A 21,717-nucleotide genomic window follows, 5' to 3' on the forward strand; every position below is an offset into this window, starting at 1 on the left:
AACTCCTTGCTTAATTTCTAGGTTTAGTATATTTGTGTGTTAGAGAAGCGAATTAACAAACTGGCTCCCAGGACTCCCAGACTTCCTCACCCAAGTCATAAACAAGTTCACTGAACCACTCTTACTTGAGTAATTTCCTTCCCCAGTACTTCTACTTCTATTCAAGTGTATTGTCAGCAGTGGAGTATTACCTTTACTTACTCATGAAGTTGTGTACTTGAGTGCACAGCACAATGACTGAGCCCTGAATATGCATTAACTAAGATACAGTACATTTGCTCATCAATCTCACCTTGCTATAAATCCAATAAATGCTTTTTCTTCTACCATTTAACATTTACATTTAGGGCATTTAGCAGACGCTCTTATCCAGAGCGACTTACAAAAGTGCTTTGCTATTTACCCAAGAAAAACCTCAGCTAATTTGAATAGACTAATAATTCAAAGATACCTCTAAGCTTAGACATTACTAAACACAAGTCGAGAAGGTGACCATAGTACTCTGCTATTCACCCAAGTATTCTCTGAAGAGGTGGGTCTTCAGTCTGCGTTTGAAGACAGTGAGCGACTCGGCCATTCAGACACCCAGGGGAAGTTCGTTACACCACTTTGGTGCCAGGACAGAAAAAAGCCTGGACGCTTGTCTTCCGTGGATTTTGAGGGATGGCGGGTTGAGCTGAACCGTACTTGAAGCTCGAAGGGCTCTAGGTGCGGATCGGCTTTTGACCATTGCCATCAAGTATGGAGGGGCTGGTCCGTTCTTGGCTTTGTAGGCCAGCGTCAGGGTTTTGAATCTGATGCGGGCAGCAGCTACAGGTAGCCAGTGAAGAGAACGCAGCAGTGGAGTAACATGGCTGAATTTAGAAACATTGAAGGCGACCCGTGCCACTGCATTCTGGATAAGTTGCAGGGGTCTGATGGTGCGCTGGGTCTACCAGCTCATTGCAACTGTTTTTGTTGTGTTTAACTGTGGCTAAGAAACTTCCACTGAGTCCCTTCATGGTAAAATGCAGTAAAACTAATTAGTATGAATTTCAAAGCAATACATCCCAAGTTGGAATATTTATATAATTCTTTTATACTGTTGGCAGACTGTGAATAGAAATCTCTAGAGGTTGACACTTGTGCATAAATGTGAACATTTTGGACATACAAAATATGTTTAAATGTATAATATATTCCAATAATGTAGGCCTGGACTGATGGAAGTATTTACTGAGACATTTCCATAAAGGCCACGAAAAGCAGATTGCCCCTATCCTGCTAATTTAAAACCATGATAATTGGTTGAAAATCAGGTTACACTGAAGTTACATAAAGCCCATTTAATTGGGCAGTGAGGCTCATTTAATCACTTAGTTGGGCAGAGAAGCCACCGTTACGGCTGATTGAAGGTGGATATGGCGGCTTTGACAGGTGTCAGGTGTTGCTTGTCAGACTTCTGTTTGATTTTGAACCACATGTCCCTTATGAGTTCTATATATGGGATGTGCACACAGACACAAACACACACACTTTCAATTAAAGTCCTCATGTCATGGAAAACTGAAATTTGCTTTATTATTTTTTTACATGAATGAGTTTAGTATAAAACACTGTAAAACGCACTGTACAGTGTCTGAATTAATTTCTACCATCATAAAGGAAGTTTGAGCCTGGACTGCTGTTTTTAATGAGACACAATATAGGTCATTCAATCAAAACAGGCTCTTTACATATATCATTTTTATACTGGACTTCAAAGGGATTTGTAATGATAAAAGAGGTTAGAAAATTATGATGTAAAAAGTATTTATTATTGTCTTTTGTACAGAGACCCCATAAACAATGTGAGGAGACATTAGGGGAAAAAATGTAGGATTTGGGCTCTTTAAAGCAAGCTCTTTATGTAGTATTTTTTTCTGCGGGCAGGACAATGCTCCTGAGAACTGTGCAATGATGTGTAAACCCATATTTGTAATTGTATCTCATATGTGTAATGAAATCCATGCTTTTTTTGCCTTTCAATTATGGTTCTGGATCTCTCAGGTTGTCCAGAAATGTATGTGTACTCAGTATCCTTTATTATACTTCTCGGCTGTAGGGGGAGCACAAGAGCAAGAGATACCAATTCTCACATGATACTGTTTTACGTACCAGGACTAGCATGTAATTTCTCCTTGGTCCAAATGTGTCTAAACAAGACTGATATCTGCTATGTATTTTAGTACTGGAGCCACATTAGTAATGTAGATGACATGTAGTGGAAGCCTATGGGCATAAAATAGCAGAGTTTACCGAATTTATCACACTTGCCTCAACCAGTGTCAGGTTGAGATTCTGTATACCTAAAAAATGAACAAAAGTTTTTTTAATGTGTCAAGTGAGCATATTTACCCAGAAATATGCTGTATTTACACACTGTTTTTAATATGCATCAGTGCTGCTAATCTAAATGTAATGCTTTACTAATGTGTTTTGGTCTCTCCCGGCAGGTAAATGGGCGTGACTTTTCAAAAACTGGACATGAAGTGGCCGTCGAAGCGATGCGCAAGGATCCCATCGTCGTCCAGGTATTACGACGGGGTCCCGCAGCCAGTAACCATGGCAACCTGCAGGAGGTGTGCGTGGTGGATGTATGTACTCAGACGGACATCACATTTGAACACATCATGGCTCTGGCCAAAATGAGACCAGCTACTCCACCAGTGCCTGACATTTGCCCCTTTCTGCTGTCAGACAGGTATTTACTGTCAACGCACATCATGCATAATTTTAGTTCACTTTTTGAAATACAGGAATACAAGCATGTGCATGAGCATTTCATTGACTCCTTAGTCTCTACAGTCCAGATTTTGGATCATTGCTTTGTATTCATATTGTATTCAGCAAAAAGAGCATTAGTGAGGTCAGGATGTTGAATGATCACCACTCTCCAACTCTTCCCAAAACTATTGGATGAAGCTCCATCATTTCAGAGAACACAGTTCCACTGCTACACAGCTCAATGCTGGGGGCTTTATACCCCTCTAGAGCAAACCTGGCATTAGACATGGCGCCAATAGGTTCATGTTTATCTGCTCCAGAGTGTCCTATTCTATTGGTAATACTTCTAGTCTTCTAGTTCTACTTCTAGTTAAGTTAGACAAGCTGTGTGTGACAAGCATCTATATCAGCAATGGCTGCTACTTAAATTAGCAGAATGCATTCATTCAGAAGGGGTGTCATCAAATGTTTGCATGTGTAGTGTAAATCAGACATAGTAACACAACAGGCTGTTTAATTGTAAGAGATAAAGGGTGATTGGAAAATAGTTTTATGGAACTGAATTATGGCTATATATGGCACATAAACATGCACAAATATCAGGAGGTGGACGTTGTATACAACCAAATAAAATACAAGAACAATAATTGTCTATTATTGTTGCCAGTTCCTGCTGCTAGACCGCTTTTCATGAAGACAGAGTTGAAATATCCAACATATCATCTTTATAGCTCGTGATTTGACAAGCTCAGCACTTTGCTGCTATGAAATCGCATATTGGGTAGTGAAACTTCACTACATTGCTTCTTCATTGAGTCACTTTTGAAAGCAGCACATTTTTCAGCAATAACATTTAAGCTCAGCCTCATCTTGCTGTGAATTTCTTCATTATCGAGCAATAGCCCAAGCAATTTTTTCATACATAATGCCTCCCCCTTTACTCCACTAATATGACAAAGCTGCACCATGCCCTCATTGTAATTATGGCTCCTGCTTGCTCCATTCATTGGCTTTAATAAAGAGTTCAAAGGGGGATTAAAAGCAGAATGGCACACTTATTCATGCTCTGGTTATAACCTTGTACAGCAGCCAGACCAAACCAATTTGTCTTTTAAATTGACCATCCTGTTCAGAAAATGAAGACATTGTGTAGTACTTACCACAGAACTCTGAGCTGTATATCTTAAAAGCAGGTGGTGTTTAGAGCCAACTTCTGAACACCTTAAATCTTGGTTCCTGAATGTGGGCCCACACTTCACTGACAGTTAATATTGCTGAATAATAAATCAGAACATTGATGGCATTGATAAAACAAAAAAAAAAAAATCATGCTGCATAGTGTCCGTTTTCATAGAACTAGATTTATTGTATATAGTGCTTGCCTTTGTGCTGTAGAAACATCTCTGACGTAATTATCTCTCGTATTCCCTTTTTTTGGTCTACCACTCTAGCTGTCACTCCATCCAGACAATGGAACATGAATATTTTGAATGTCCAGAGTACTTGACCAACCCTCGGGCAGAAGTGGAAAGGACAGACGAGTTTGAGTATGAGGTGTGTGCTACCATTTACATTTACATAGAGATGATTGCTTGTGCGTGTGTGTGTGTGTGTGTGTGTGTGTGTGTGTGTGTGTGTGTAAAGGCATTTCCCAGTGTTTTTATCCAGATCTCTTTTTGTATTGTATGCTCGATTACCTGAATTGAGGAAATACCTGTGGACCTAAAAGACAGAGCTCCTAAATGCAACAGCATTAAGCTGTCTATAGCACACATTTGTCTTTAGGATCACAAAACTGACAGCAACCTAATGTCTGTGGTAACCCCTTAGCAATTGTTCAAGTGCTGTGGACCTGCTGTATATACATATATACATACATATATACACATATATACATAAAGCGATCTGATGCCTTTAAGGAGTTCATTACTGCAGATTACTGCAGGATTTCTGCTGTACATTTACATAACAGATATGGGGATGGAGATGGGGATTAGGTTAAAAAACAGTGGAGTATTCCTTTAAATGCTTTTATCCCCTCTGGATCTTCCTCATCAGTTTCACACATGAACAGGCTTCCTCCATGCATGGTGGTACCTCTATCTGTTTGTCATGAAAATGGTGATCTCGTCATTGGGCCAAAGAGATGCTAATGACTGTATTACACACTGTATGTGTATTTTTCACAGAGACTCAAATTAGCAATTATATGCAAGCCAGTATTGCATAAAGGCAATATAGGCTAAATATGCAATGGATTAGAGGGCATTATCCATTCTTTTCTGTCCAGTAGGCATGGAGGAGATACCGCCTGCTGTGAACAATGAATGCCTTGAAGAGATTATGAGTTATTGCTGGGTTTGGGAGACAGATCAATAGTGAGCCACATTAAAGCTGGCAATGATGAATATCATTCAGAGCGATTATTGGCATCATTCTGGAGCTGAAATAGAGCAGCTTTCATGTGTACTCCTTAGTAATTAAAAATAATGCCATGCAGCGTTTTCCAAAAGCACTGAAAGCCTAAAATGGTGAGGAGTATGGTTTTACTAAGCATTTGAAAAATTTAACCTGAAATAATATCTCTCAGCTCTGGCATGATAAGCTAGAACATTTAACCCAACGACTGTTCTAATCTAGTTCCACCTGGGATTCTTCATATGTGTGTGGGCATATGACAAATCACATCCCTGTATATATGAATATATTTGAATCTATTTGAGTGTTTGTCTTTTTTAGAAGAAATCAAATAAAATAACTAAATATACTATTACATGTATGTGATATGTGGCAGTAAATAAATAGTAATTTAATTGAAAACTTGGGAACCAAAATTGGATAGGGTATGGTCTCTGAATCTGGTCTCTGAATCTGGTCTTTAATTAATGATTTGCACAGGGTGAGAGGTGCCAGATGGGATACTCACACTGGCAACCTCATGGTAGGAGTTTGTCTCAGTAGATGAGAAGGTTGCCCCCTTGACTGTTCAGCAGTCAGAGTTTTTGGTCTTCTTGGCACAAGTGCATGGGACTTGAGGGTCCCTTGCATTGACTTCATTGTTCTGCTGGGTGATTTCAACGCTCATGTGGGCAATGACTGGGAAAACTGGAGAAGAGTGATTGGGAGGAATGACCTGCTTGATCTAAACCGGAGCGATGGGATGTTAATGCATTACAGTGATAGTGATAGTTTGTCCGTAACAAACACCATGTTTCAACACAAGGTCGCGTATATGTGTACTTGGTTCCAGAGCACCTTGGGCCAAAGGTCAGTGATCAACTTTGTGGTTACATCACCTGACCTGAGGCCATATGTTTTGGGCACATGGGTAAAGAGGGATGCTGAGCTGTCAACTGATTACCATCTGGTGGTGAGTTCAAGATCAGGTGTCAGGGTAAACTGCCAGACAGACCTGGTAGGCCCAAACAAGTAGTGGGGGTCTGCTCGGAAGGTGGCAATGGACTCTGTCCTAAAGGATTGCAACTTCCAACTCTTAAAGAGCTTCTCATGTTCCAGAGGAGGTTGAAGTCAAAACCTCCAGTGTGGAAGTGGCTGTATGTACGTTGCTGTAACTAAAAGTGTGCCTGTTGTGGTGGCAAACAATTAATCTGCTGTAGATGGGTGCCAACAGGTGAAAAAGGTAACAGCTGGCAGTGGCAGAAGTGAAATCCAGGGCATGGGAGAATGACTTTTGGGCTGCCTCAAGGATGTTCTGTAAAATGGACAATAAAGCCCTGAACTCAGCTGAGGATATTGATGTTCATTCATTCACTTTGAGGAACTCCTAAACCTCAGGAACATGCCTCCTGTTCAAGAGGTAGGGTGGAGGCTACCAGGGAGTCAGAATCCATCACTCTGGCCAGTCACTGAGATAGTTGGAAAGCAAGGCAAGGCAACACACTCCTGGGTCAGTTTATGCCAGGGTACAGACAATGAGAATCCGTCATTGAACTTCAGATGATGGAGGAGCAATTGGGATTCCATTCTGTCTGTGGAACAGTGGACTTGCTTTACTGTCTTTCAGGTAGGTTAGGGGAAATGGAAGTTTGCAGACTACAGTCTACATGTGTTTTGGTGGCATCTCTGCTGTTTGCAGGTGATGTCCCTGTGGCCTCTACATGCAATTAGGTGGTTTGCAGCCAAGCTGTAAAGTGGTTGGTATAACATACAGCCTCTCCAAGTCTGTGGCCATGATAGAATGCTGGAAAAGGATTGTGTGCTCCCTCCAGGTCAGAGGCCTAACCCAAGTGGAAGAGTTTAAGTATCATGAGGTCTTGTTCATGAGTGATGGAAAGAGGGATTGCAAGATTGATTGCAGGTTAGGTGCAACGGCTGCTGTAATGCAGTTGCTGTACCGAACTGCAGTGGTAAAGAGAGAGCTGAGCCATAAATCTATCTACATTTCCACCCCCTCCTATGCTCACGAAGTGTGGGTACTAACCGAAAGAATGAGATCTAAATGAGTTTTCTCTGTTGGGTAGCTGGGCTCACTCCGTATGATTGAGGAGCACTGTTATTTGGGGAGGGGGGGGAGGGGTGCTGAGGTGGTTTAGGCATCTGAGGTGGTTCAGGCATCTGATAAGGATGCCCCTGGTCACCTCCTGTTGGAGATGTACAGGGCACGACCAGCTGGGAGGAGATGCAAGGGAAAGGCCCGGGACCCGATAGAGGGATCTCCCAGCTGGCCTGGGAGTGCTTGGGGATCCTCCAGCAGGTACTAGTAGAACTTGTTGGGGACAGGGACACCTGGCCTACTGTGATTGCTGTATCATCACTGCACACTGCAGCCCTGAAATGGATCAAGCAAATAAGAAGATGAGATTAGACAATTAAAAGAATATACACCGTGATCTCAGTCCGGAGATGGGATGAGTCACTTGGCTGGAAGCCCTGGAAGCACACCAACACAAGAGAGTCCACCAAGAGAGTCTTTATTTGCACACTGTGCACCAAACAAACTCCAGACATAAACCATATACAGGCCATCAGCTTAAAGAGTGTCACAACAACCCTTAGGTCCATCTCTTTAAAGAGTCCTTGGTCTTTATTAGCCCCAGCGTCTCTGCACACACATACAGCACTTCACAGTTCTCCTACTCTGTGTGGGAGCTGGGCGTTTTTTTTTTTTTAATGGGTCTGGGAGCTCCTCCCTAATCAGTTACCCCTGGCCATGATCAGATGAGAGCTCCACTTCCGCCTCAACACTCCCTCAGCAAGACGCGTACACTTTCTCATTCATGCAGTTATCTAAACAGCCAATCATGTGGTAGCATTGCAATGAATCTCTGTAATCTCTATACTTTGCTCATAATGGTGTAATAATTATAAAAAAGAAATGCTTAGTTGATGAGCGAGGTCAATAGGGAATGGCCAGACTGGGATGTGCAGACAGAAAGGCTACAGATAACCAATCTGGACCTCACTGGACCACCCCAGAGCAGGCATTATTTTGGTAGTGGGTCATCCTTTGCACTGTCACTATGACAATGATGAGGTGGTGGTGTTAATGTGTGTAGTGCTGGTTGGAGTGGAGCAGACACAGCAGTGCTGCTGGAGTGTCCACTTACTGTGCACTCTATTAGACTGTCCCACCTATTGGTAGATGTGAAGTTAGAGACAGAAGCTCATTTGTTGCTGCACAGTTTGTGTTGGTCATCCTCTAGTCCTTCATCAGTGGTCACAGAATGCTGCCTACAGGACGCTGTTGGCTGGATATTTCTGGTTGGTGGACTATTCTCAGTCCAGCTGAGTCTGAGGTGTATAATAGTTCTGTGGTGGTCCTGTGAGGTCCTGACCATTGAAGAACAGGGTGAAAGGAGACTAAGTGCTCCTATATGGTAAGTGGAGCTGATATAAAAGGAGTTCATACCATAATATTCTGATGTGACTGTGTATATACAATCACTAATTACGAGAGAGAGAGAGAGCGCAAGAGTTCACATAAGTGTTCCTCTATGATTCTGGCTGTGCTGACAGCTGGTTCTGCTGATATACGGTTGTACAGTCAGGCTGCTGAGTGGTAAATGGGTTGTTTCTGGTCCAGTGAACAGCAGCTCAGGGTTGTTAGCTCTCCAGAGCCGTCAGCTGTGACTAAATGGTGTCCTAAGACAAATGAACGTCAGTCAAACACAGCACTGCCCTTACCCGTCAGTGCTAGGATGACAGCACTAACATGCCCCCTCATTTCTCTGCCTGATTAATTCAGTGCTCAGACATGCTGTAACTTTTCATTGCGCCCATTTCATTTGTGACTAAAAACCTATACGAAGCAGTTGCTGTCCTGCATATCTTATCACATGCCACACTGTACTTTATGATTGCAGCCATTTTATGACTGCATTTTTTTCTGTAGACCCTTAGATTTCTAAAAGATTTTGATCATGAGATTAAAGTCTCAGAATGATCAAAATGCCTTTGCCATGTTTTTCAAACCCTCTGCGCCATACCAAGAAACGATTAAATGGCATTAAAGCTTTTTTCTCAAGAGACACACTATATGGCTCTGGTCTTTAAGCAAGCTGGAAATGATTTAACTTCCTCTGTCTCTTTGCTGCTCATGCTAATGAAAGTGCTCATTAAGTGATTTTTATAGAGCATGTGCAATGTCTAAACATCACTCACTGCTGCCAATTTTAGATGGGTCCAATATTATGGTAAAACATGAAGGTAGCCAAGCACAAATCCACAGGAGAGTCATCTTTTCAGACCATTTCTTTTTTGTTTTGTTATGCTTAAAAACTGTCAGGTGTACCAAAAGGAGGATAATTTTGTCAGAAAAAAAGTTTAAAAACACTCACATAGAGCAAAACTTCACAGAAAGGTGGATAAATGTATGAATAGATGGAGTGATGGAGGGATGCATTGATAGAATCAGAAGGGGGTTGATCAATCGATGGAAAGATGGACGGATGGATTATAATAAGTGTATAATTGGATGTATGGGTGGATAGAAGGACGGTTGGGTGGGTGGATGGATGGATGAGTGGATCCATGAATGAATGGGTAGGAAGCGTAGAGGGATAGTTGGATATATGGATACATGGATGCATGGATGAACAGATGACTGGATTGGTGGGCAGATGAGTAGATGGAAGAGTCTATGAATGAGGGAATGGATGGATGGATGGATGGATGCGTGGATGGGTGGATGGATGGATGGGTGGATGGATGAACAGTAACTGGATGGAGGGGCAGATGAGTGGGTTGATGAGTAGATAGAAGAGTGGATGAACGAGTGGATAGATGACTGGATGGATCAGCTGATGAGTGGATTGATGAGTAGATGGAGGAATGAGAGAAAGGATGGATGGAAAGATGGATGGTGGATTATAATAAGTAGATACTTGAATGTATGGGTGGATAGAAGGATGGTTGGGTGGGTGGATGGATGGATGAGGGGATCAATGAATGCATGGGTAGGAAGGGTAGAGGCATAGTTGGATAGATGGATACATGGATGTATGAATGAACAGATGACTAGATGGGTGGGCAGATGAGTAGATGGAAAAGCATATGAATGAGGGAATGGGTGGATGGATGGATGGGTGGATTGGGGGGGCAGATGACTGGACGGATGAGCCAATGAGTGCATTGATGAGTAGCTGGAGGAATGAGAGAAAAGATAGATGGACGAATGGATGGTGGATTTTAATAAGTGGATAGTTGGATGTATGGGTGGATGGATCGATGAATGGATGGGTAGGAAGGGTAGAGGGATAGTTGAATAAATGGATACATGGATGTATGGATGAACAGATGAATGAATGGGAGGGCGGATGAGTAGATGGGAGAGTGTATGAATGAGGGAATGGATGGATGGATGGGTGGATGGATGGACAGGTGACTGGATGGATGGGCAGATGAGTAAATGGAAGAGTGTATGAATGAGTGGATGCATGGACAGATGACTAGATGAGTGGATTGATTGGCTTATAGAAGAGTGGATGGATGGGTTGAAATGATGATGGGTGGATTGATGGATAACATCAATTTAATTTAACTATATTTTGTGACTACAGGAGTCAGCAAAAGTGCTGCACTGTGGAAGATAACCAAGAATGGTGCTGATTATACATTGTATACTGTGTGCAGGAGGTTGAGCTGTGTCGTCTGAACAGCCAGGAAAAGCTGGGGCTTACTCTCTGCTACAGGACCGATGATGAGGAAGACACAGCTATCTACGTCAGTCAGGTGAGCACCTCTAGAGCAGATTTCCATATGCTCTAGATTTCCTGAGCATCCACTGACAGACGGAAGACGAAACTGATTGCTTTCATCAAACAAATAAAAATCAAGGACAGATGAAGATGAAAGGACCTAAAACGTATTAGCTGTCACATTTCATTTAGACTGAACAGACACTGCCGTTCCTGATTTAGTCTAATCAACATTTGTATTCTCACACCCAGGGAAGGTGCTTATGAACGTCTGATTATTTCCTCCATCCCTGAAATGATCTCTGTGTGCTAAAAAATTAAAATCATGGGCCAAAGATAAAAACATGCTCATCAGGAGGAATTTGGAAAATAATCGATTAGCATACACTCTTAAAAATAAACATGCTACAAAGGGTTTTTTTAAACAATGACATAGAAGAACCATCTTTGGTTAAAGAACCATTTTTTGTAAAAGAGATGTGAGTGTGAAGAACCTTTAAACTGGTAAAGAATCTGTACATCAACTATTGCAAACCTGGGGTAAAACAGGGTTCTGTGGCATCGTTCAAAGACCCCTTTGTAGCTCCTTTATTTTTAAGAGTGTAAGATTGGGTGGGAGGTTTAACGCAGTCCATCAAATGAATTCAAGCCACTGAATTAATCTCCAGTCATGTAATTAAAAGATAAGCCGCAGTTTTGTCCGATGCAAGCTTATTGTTTGAAAACAGCGCATCAGTGGCACGGTTAAATTGAAGGAGCTTCATTTGGAGGATCTCAGCAACAGTTTCTGCTTGTTTCAAAGTCAGAGTGGCAGTCGAATTAACTGCCAAGACAGAGCCATGCGTGGAGAGAGGAAGTGAAGTCTGAAATGCGATTCCCGCCCCTTTCCTTTCTGCGTTTTAATTGATGACTTTAATTGTTCGAGAGAGATACTCTTCTCGTCTCCTGCAGCGGGCAAAAATGGAACGCTGGTCCCCGGCACCATTTTCTACGCATTACCCACAAACAAAGGAGGAGAGGAGTAGCAGAATGCATCCTAGTGGAAGAGCTTGTCTCTTGTTGAGCAGATAGTCTGCTGTTACAGTACAAAATCAGTGTGAGATTACATCAAAATGGCTTCAGCAGCACCTAAAACATGTTTTTGGGGGTTGTTTTTTTGACTCCGTTAGATCCAAGGCAGGAGGCATATTGTAAACAACCTCCCAACCTACAGAGATATTCTATTTATACCTCCAAAGGGGGGAAACGGGGGGATATGCTAATATGGCTTGTTAAAAATGCATGTATGGATATGATGTTTGTGTCACTGCTCCTGGTGCTCCTCTGGCTGGTTCTCTCTGTTCTTCCTCTCTTTTCAGTAGCACGCCGTATCTGTTTCATGATCTAGAAGAACAACATAGGTTGTTTCATGCCGTACAGTCACAATCATAAGTTCACACACACCTCCACTGGGACTTCTAGAAAATCTAGATGTTGATCAGATTCAGATGTGGAATTGCACCCTAAATTAACTGTGACAGTTGAAATACTTTGGTTGCTTTCATCATGCTCTGTGTTTGATAGAAAGCAATCAGTTGTGTCTCTTTAGAAGAAGCACAAAGAAACAGCAGGGATTTTTTTCTTTTATCAATAATTTCACAAATCAGCATGACTAACAGAGCCAGAAAGGACTACGCTTAAAAAGCATGGTGGCAAACTATGCTAAAATAAGCCTAATATTACAGCAAATGCTATGTAAGTGCAATGCTATGCACTGGAAGCTGAGAGTGGACTACGGTCAGATGAACTGACGTGGGTTTTATCTTTTCCAGGTCGGGCCCAACAGCATAGCAGCCAGAGATGGGCGTATCAGAGAGGGAGATCGGATTTTGCAGGTATACCTTCTATCAGAATAGTGGAAAATGCAACACCGTGGGTTCGCTAGTAAAAATGCTTGCGAATATCTTAGTACACTGCATGCCCAAATGTTTGTGGACACCCCTTCTGATGAATGCATTCAACTACTTCAAGTTGCACCAATTGCTGAAACAGCTTGCACATACAACTTGTTTTGTCCTTGTAGAAAAGCATTGCCAGTAAAATAGGACTCTGGAGCAGATAAACATGAACCTATTAGCATGACGCATAATGCCAGACATGACCTAAAAGGGGTAAAGGGGTATAAAGCAGGATAAATTTGTTTTTAATACCCTTGATTTAGGAAGAAACAATGAATGAGCAAGTGTCCAGATACTTTTGTCCTCATAGCGTATTTGTTTTCCTTTCCCTTTCCCAACAGCATGCACTTGAAGTGCATTGACAACACAGGTTTGTGCAAAAGCCTCAAGCTGAACACAAGCTTCAATAGAAGTAATTTGACCTAATGAAGTACTTTTTAATACAGTCACAAATATTGGCTTCAATTTTAATATTTACCCCAAAATTGTTTTCTTTGTAGGTTTAAAACAAAAGAAATCCCATATCTTCAACCTTTGGATCATGCCGTGTGTATCAGTAATGTAGCAATATCAATATCTAAACTACAATTCACAATTCACAATGTCGAGCCAGTTACACTGTGGGTGGACATATACACAGGATCAAAAGTGTCAGGGTAATAATACATAATAATAATACATTTACAAAAATACATACAATAAACCAAGCAAACTAGAATACAGGGTCGATATTTGGAAATATGCCCATTACAAAATTTTGCACAACCTTTAAGGTCTGTTTATTTACTGTAGAAAGAAAGTAAAATTAGAAGATTTCTGCATGTGATCTGCTAAATACAGGCACTATCAAACGGCAGATATGTCAACAGATCCCTTTGTCCCTTCTTTTTTCCCACTTGATTAAGAATTCAACAGTGCTCCGATGCAGGGATCTTTGTATGATGCCTACCTAAAAAGGCCCAAGTCTTTAGAAATTGTTCAGGGATCCATTACAGCAGTGATCTCAACTTCAGTCCAGGGGAGTCCCCTACTCTGAACTTTACCAAGTATTCCCTGTCCCCAGCACAGCTGATTTATCTAATGAGTTGATTATAGTTCACTTTTGATGTATGTTGAGGCAGGAAATACTTGAAAATATGCAGATTACGGTGACCCTAGGATTAAAGTAACAGTTACTATGTGCTTCAACAGCTTTTCTACCAAGGTTTTTGTCTTGGGATAGCCTCCTTAGAACTCTATTGTGAAGAGCAGCTAACCCCAAAACTGGCAAGAAGACCCAACTCCAGTTTTATAGTCTTTTAATAATAAATAAATAAATAAACAAACAAATATATATATATATATATATTAATGTAGTATATAATGGGGTCGGGGTAACCTTCTCATGGATCTTTACAGGCCAGCTATTGTTTTTATTATTTTTGGCAGCCCTGGTTTAGTTTTTGATAAAGGATGGCGTGTATGTTGTTTATTAATAAGTTATGACATTATGTATTATTATATTGATGAGATAAGCATGGATTTTACAAGGCATTTATGAAGAAATCCACATTATTCCAAAGGCTTTCTCTCAATTGCATATTCAAGGCACCCTGGGGTTCAGCAAGCTTTGGCAGTAAGCATACATGTATGGATTGCAGCTGTTTAAAGGTCTCCAAAGGTTTCAAGGAGTTTATGAAAACCTGGTTCGCCACAATGCTGGTGTACACAAACCTTCAGGAAAATGATGGATTTATATGTGGAATGGAGTTAATTAAGAAAAGGAGAGAGAAGGAATGGCAAGTATGACTGTTACTCTAAAGGAAAATGAGCAGACGGAATCAAAGTGACTTGCTAGTCCAATGTATTTCTCCCTCTGCCCATTTTTTCTTTCTCTCTCTTTGGCCCACTCCCTCTCCCCACCCCATTATCTCTTTGTGACAGTCCCATTACTCTATACAGGAAGAGATGAACGCCACCTGTCAGGGTTTGGTTAATTGTGTGTCTGAACGTGCTCAGCCAGGATGCTTTCATGAACGCTCGGACTCCCCGAAGCTGAGGTGGCTCCCGCTGTAATCGATGCACAGCCACTCTCCCTGCATATGTATAATTGACTGCAGGTTCTTATCTCAGGATGGGGGCCGTATATGTGCGTATGTCTGTGTTTATTTTAGTGAGGGGTGAGTCTTTGTTCTGCTTTTGTCACTAAGGTGGTGCATTTTGGATGGTAATAACAGTCTGTCATTATCTGTGTGTATGTGTGTGTGTTTTGTTTTCCAGATAAATGGCCAAGATGTGCAGGACAGGGAGGAGGCTGTGGCTCTTCTGTCTAATGAAGACACCAGGAATATTGTATTATTGGTTACCAGACCAGAAGTACAGGTAAGCTAGCAGCAATCATCCCAAACTGTCCAGGTACTTCCTTTTAGCAGCCATTGGCCAATGGTTGCATTTTGGTGTGAAACCATTCCTGCACACTGTTGATGAACAGTACATTCACTTCAGACACATTCATTTCTCAATTAAGCTCAAGCATAATATGATGCTCTGCTCAGAGCAAAAGTCCTTCAGAGAATTATTTAATCTAGTAATTGTCTCCTCTTCCAGATGGAGGAAGGCTGGCTGGATGAGGAACACCATGACTTTTTGGAAGAACTGAAAATGGACATTCTGGAGGAACGGAGAAAAGAGGAGATGTTTCAAACAACCAACTGTGATAAGCAAGTGAGTAGGACCACATGAAACCACATGTCTCTTTTTCAAAGAACTCCAATCCAAGTCGAATCCCACACCAATATATGTTTTTTTGCAGTCCAAGATGATCGAGGAAGATGAAGCTACCTGCTCCTCCACCCTGCAGGATAAAAACAGCGGGATGGGGCATGGAGGCGAGGAGCACTCCGAACCTCATGTCCAAATAAGGACTCCAAAGCATATGCAGCGCCAATGGGAGACAGAGCCACATCTGGTTTCCATGGACACCAAGGGCTTAGCCAGTCAGGAGCTGAGCCAAGATTGTAAGCGCGTCGAGGCTGGAGTGGAGTACGACCGTTTCCAGCAACTCCTGCAACTGAAGTGCCAGATCCGCAATGAAGGCGAGTGTGGCCTGGTGTACCGGCGGAGTAGTACCATTGAGTGCAGCCTGACGGAGCAGGCCAGCAGAAGAGGGGTGGAGCGTGAGTTGCGCATGCTAAATGAGGAGCTGCGCAGCATTGAGCTTAAGTGCCAGAGCATCATGCAGGCCCACCAGTTGCGTAGAAGCAAGCGGGACTCTCCCCGACCAGACAAGGAGAGCAGGTCTCGCCGGGCCAAGTTGGAGGACATTAAAGAGCAGCCTGAGAGGATGCAAAGTGAGAAGCTGAGGGACAAGGACAGCTCAAGTGCGTACAACACAGCAGAAAGCTCACGGTCCACTCCTTTGGGCACGGAGGGTTCACCTGACCACTCTTTGCAAAGGCGCATTAACCTGACCAATCAGAGGAACCTGCGTAGCAGCAATGCAACTCAGGCCCAATCTTGTGGTAGCCCTTTAACCTCCCATAATTGCCCTCCTTATAGTCACACCTTACCTACTCACTGCACCTTCACTTTAGGTAACTCCACTTATGCTAGTTCCTCTCAAGCTAACTCCTCCCCACCACTGCAAACCCCCATCACAAGTCCAGGGTCACAAGGTGCAGGCCAAGCTCTGTCGAGCAGCCTGGAGCAGAGTCCCAGCAACCCGTCTGAGTCAGACCCAGCTCTACCAGCTGATGACGAGAGGCATGATCGGGGTAGAAGTCAGAGCCGGGTGGCCCAAGGACACAGCCACCCCTCTCCGTACCACTCAAACACAAGTCACTACCAGGGCTACATGCAACTCCTGCAGCAGCACTCGTCCTCCTCTCTGGAGTACTCACAGAGTCAGTTGAGCTTGCTTAGCCTGCGTGGCCGTCCCTCCCCACCACAGCCTGGCCGACTGGAGTGGAAAGTAAAGGTTCGGGCAGACGGCACCAAGTATGTGGCCCGCCGTCCTGCCCGGGACCGGATCCTCCGGGAGCGAGCACTGAGGATCCGCGAGGAACGCAGTGGGGGCATGACCACAGATGATGATGCAGCCAGTGAGCTGAAGATGGGACGCTATTGGAGCAAGGAAGAACGCAAGCAGCAGCTGGCACGGGCCAGGGAGCAGCGGCGCCGCCGGGAGTTCATGCAACGCAGCCGACTAGAGTGCCTGAGAGAGACCGGTGGAACGTCCGGTGCGGAGGTTAGCATCCTGGAACTGAGCCAAAAGAAGATGCTGAAAAAGCGCAACCGGAAGATCTTGGACAATTGGATGACTATTCAGGAGCTGATGAGTCATGGGGACAGGGCGCCCGAGGGCACCAAAGTACACAATGCCTTCCTGTCTGTCACCACTGTGTAGGGGTCCAAGCTCGGAATCAGTGATTTCTAACCTGATCCTGGTGTTGGTTTTACTGTTTTTGCGATTTCTCTGCTGTAACACAGGAAATTACAAAGCCCTTCTTAAATTGAAGGTGTGTTAGAGCAGAGAAAACACTCAAATGGACAGGGCATAGGTACCCCAGGAGCAGTGATAGGAACCGCTGCTATAGAGTGGTGCTTTGCATTTACTCTATGCTATAATCTTTTGTACTGGCGTCCTTTCAAATGACATTTTATATTGTGCAAAAGGAGGTATTTTTCATGTTTTGTATGACATAAGAACACCTTGTAAAGACTTTTCCCTCCAAATGAACTTTGTTTAAAATCAGACATAACTGTGATTGAATGTTCAAGGTTTTTATATATTAGCTGGAAGTATTGGACCACTACCGACCTCTCCGTCTTCTTTCCTACAAGTGCATAAGACTGCCAGTTTAACTAGGGTTACAAACACTACTGTACAGTGTTTGACAACTCAACTTTACTGCCCTTTATGAAGTCCCTGTTTCAAAATTACTTGAATTTTCAGTATGGTTTTATGCAGCTATCCTTTCAGCTCTACAATGTACTGTGAATAGACACTTTTGCTTCATGTTACTGTTTCAATAAGTTACGTTCTGACTTCACTTATTTAAACTCCAACTTGAAGGGTTTACAAAGATTTTTTTTTTTTACATGGTATGTGACAATACCATTAACATGCAGTATTTCTGATCATTTCCATTGTTCCGTAGCTACTGTACATTAATTATATTGCAGTATATTTTATGTCTGAAATTTCTCTCACTATACCTTATCGCACCTCTGATGCCAAATATGGTAATTAGCTGTATTCCAGAATGAGGGTAATGAGAGGTCTCTGAGGGTTTTTAGCGATTCTGAGTTGTTTCACTGTTGTTGTGCCTAAGGATCTGGTGCTTTCCACTATCTGCAATGACTCATTTTTCTACTGTACGTTGTGGTGAACAAATGTGCATTTTTGCTAACTTATTGATCCTCTGCAAGTAGTTTCTTTCCAGTGTAGCTGACCATTTTGCAGCCAGGTCAACATGGTCTAAGTGTGCTACTTGAAAAAAAAAAAAGGATAATAAATTATTGGTATAAAACTAAAACCCATGTTTTACATTTATGTTTGTCAAAATTGGATTCCTGTCCTTAGTCAGTTTTCCTATTGATTTACTGCAAGTGTGATGGACCCAGCTAAGTCAGTCACATGTTTATTAGCTGCTTGAATTGGCTAAGCTTGAGCTGCAGTACCAGAGCATAGAACAGCATCCCAATTATGACCTGATGTGTTGATGACTTCGGCATTTGTTGTATTCCTGCCTCTGCCAAAATGCCATCCATGTCACTAGCGTCAAACTCTAGTCATACCTGACAAATTCAATCGAGCTTGGCTGTCTTTTATCATAAAAGGGATTCTCCAAACGAGAAGCCCGTTCTCTCGCTCATTATTTTGGTTTAGAATGGATGAAAGCACAGAAGCTTGGCTCTCATGAATTCTTAAAGGGAAGAATCAGTAGCTCAGTCGGTTGAATCCACCATCATAGGAATTACTCCTGTATCTCAAACTAAATTGAGGCCAGGCACATCATAAACCACTCAAATGAAATTCTGTTGTAATGAGCCTGTATTTGTTGGGTGTGATCTAGTGCCTGCTGGGGAGGATACTGTCATGGGTGAAAGTTTTCAGATTATCTTTTGAAACGAACCCCACTTCTGTGTCCAAAATGGATGGGCAGATGCTGGCTGACCAGCTAAATCAGCATCAAACCAGCACGGACTGGGTCTCTTCGGCAAGGAAGACTAATCAGTAGCTTGGCTGAATCCTTTTGGTATCCACATAAAATACCTACACTTTTTTCCCTCAAATTGTAGTAATTTTAACATATATTATATCACAGACTTATGAACTTAAGGTTGACTTGTAACACCTAGGGCAAGAAGCACTTAATAGCCAAGATCAAAGCCATTATTGTATTTCCACAAAAAAGCTTTAATCTTTTCATCTATGCTGGTTCTTTTAAATTGTACTATCGTAATAGTACATCACAAGCAAATATGGCTAGCATATGCATAGATTATCAATTTCCATAGGGTTTTATTTACACAATGCAAAATCATCATCATTTTGACTTCCATGTCCCATGTTCCTGGTCTTACTTTTGGAAAGGGTCTGGCAGAAGGATTAACACATGGGAAATGAGGGTCCAAGAGTGTTGACAAACATGCCCACCTCTGTGATTCATTATATATTTCAATTTTCCTAGATTACATCAACCTAGTGTGTTTTCTAGAAGTGCCGATCACAATATAAACTTGGTCCAAAAAGCAAATTTACCCACAAATTGTTTCGCTGTGCAATCTGCAGCTGTAACTGCACTTAAGGTCATATTTCTAATAGGAGGCTAATTAAGTAGCATGCTAAGTGTCCACTAGACTAGACCAATGCTAACTGTCAAAACATCTCATGTTGATGTCTGTGAGACTATGTGGATGCAGCAGGTGCTTTGTTTGCTAATATGAAAATGGTCCATAATACATTATAGTTAATGGCTTGGTATGGCTATAAAACCCCTTGGTGGTTATGTGCTCTGATGATTACGACAGACATGAAAAAAAAATTAAATTGTGTTAGTGCTAACCAGTATTAATGTTTACTCCCCTGCTTTAGCTTTCATGTAATTATCAAACCCTTCATGAGTTGATTCAGATTTGTTGGCGCAGGAAAGAAGACAGGTGGTAGACACCCTGACTGAGATAGCATGTCCCAAAGGATATTCAGTTTAGCCGGATAGTGCAAAATGCATTAACACACAACTGAAAATCCAAACATCAGCCAATCCAACTCTAAAAATACAGTTTGAACACACAACCCTGGACTCCCAGCCTATGTTCCCATTGCCCCGGTCCACATTTGATTCGGTGCCACAAAGGGATTCAAGGAATTCAAGGCCTGGAACATATCAGAATGTCCTGGAACATATCAGTCTCCTTGAGCTTAGGGCAGTGAAGTTGGCATTAAAATATTTCTCGCCAACCTTGTGAGAGACATGTTCTGATACGCTTAGACAATCTGTCTGCAGTCAATCGCTTACATAAATTACACTCACTCTGGACCTTTGGACATGACTGGACAGCATGGTGGACACTCTCTCTCTCTCTCTCTCAACACTCCTCATTTAGGCCATCGGAGACTCTACGTAGAGGTTGTTAGGATCACAACTCACCGCTGCTGGTGGTTCTTTAAGAAAGCTTAGGACAGTCTGTCTCGTTGGGCTCACACAGGCTGGTAGTTTCATTAATTTCAAGCTGGGAAGAAGACTTTGTCCACCTAGATTGCTTAGGTCGCTGCCATGAAAAGGATGTATTCTCAAGGATGCACTGGGTGGTACACCTATTTGGGCATTCATTATCCATGGGAAATCATCAGTAAATCAATCAGTAAAGTCTAAGCCATTACAGTTACAGTAAAAAAGTAAGTAATTAGATTTTTTTATTTAAAAATAGTGATAAGGGTGATAACTAAGAATTATACATTGCAGCCTAAAGAGGATCACTACTTAAGCTTTCAGGTGCATCTCGGCATGGCATACAACTAATGGAAATATTTTAATAACTTAAATAACTCTCCCATGTGAATGATACCTCCAATCAGTGAATATTCAATCAGCTTTGAAACACTCGAATTTAAGGAAACATTTGAAGGTAATTGAGTCCTTGCAAATGCACTGGTTAGCTAACTTTATGGCTAGCTGACTACTGGACTCTGGACTGCTGAACGAGTGTGTTTCTGTGGAATATTTTTGTACTATTGTTATTATTTAACACAATAACTAATAAGCTACATTTTTACAGAATATCCTTGCTGATGAGAAAACCTTTTCTAATAATACAATCTGCTGCAAATCCAGCTGGATGTTTGAATGTTCCAGATGAATGGACCAATATAAACTAAATGGAGTAATTTTACAATATAATTTAGATTTTTGAATTTTCGAATATTTCGTTTTTTTCACTTTTCCATTTTGTTTGAGTTTCATTTTGGAGATAAGTTTTAGGATATAACTAAGTTTTAATGTGCTTCAAAGGATATTTTGAATAATGCCATAAAAGAACCACCTTTGCTTCCATAAACAACCATTTTTGTAAAGAAGCTGTGAATGTGAAGAACATTTTAAATGAACGTGTCTGAGTCCTAAAGTACCAAAAGCATTCCAGCAACATCCTTAAAATCAGTCTGAAATCGTGTACAACTACAATATCAACACCAGTGAACTGAACATAACCTGTAGCACAAACAGGACAATAATAATATTTTACAGATTTCTCCTCTCAAATAGAATGTGGCAAACCTTATTCCATTTCATGTGTGCGTGCTGGTTTATCCGAATATCAGCATTTACCTTGCTATTACGCTCTTCCATATTCATTTATTCATACCTACTCAAAATGATTGACAGGAAAGAAGTGCT

The 21,717-nt window shown here is 41.9% G+C and overlaps 1 protein-coding gene across 1 annotated transcript in view; it reads left to right on the forward strand.

The window, feature by feature from the left end:
• The window catches only part of pdzrn4 (PDZ domain containing ring finger 4), a 56,375-nt gene extending 39,118 nt beyond the window's left edge, over nucleotides 1-17,257 (forward strand). The window contains exons 2-8 of the mRNA XM_072673846.1: nucleotides 2,475-2,722; nucleotides 4,197-4,299; nucleotides 10,837-10,935; nucleotides 12,713-12,775; nucleotides 15,098-15,199; nucleotides 15,425-15,541; nucleotides 15,630-17,257. Of these exons, the coding sequence (XP_072529947.1) occupies nucleotides 2,475-2,722; nucleotides 4,197-4,299; nucleotides 10,837-10,935; nucleotides 12,713-12,775; nucleotides 15,098-15,199; nucleotides 15,425-15,541; nucleotides 15,630-17,222 (2,325 nt within the window). The 3' untranslated portion in view covers nucleotides 17,223-17,257. The remainder of the gene's footprint in view (nucleotides 1-2,474; nucleotides 2,723-4,196; nucleotides 4,300-10,836; nucleotides 10,936-12,712; nucleotides 12,776-15,097; nucleotides 15,200-15,424; nucleotides 15,542-15,629) is intronic.
• The last annotated feature ends 4,460 nt before the right edge of the window (nucleotides 17,258-21,717 follow it).

This window comes from Salminus brasiliensis, chromosome 2 (genome assembly GCF_030463535.1).
Source record: "Salminus brasiliensis chromosome 2, fSalBra1.hap2, whole genome shotgun sequence".
NCBI classification, from domain to species: domain Eukaryota; kingdom Metazoa; phylum Chordata; class Actinopteri; order Characiformes; family Bryconidae; genus Salminus; species Salminus brasiliensis.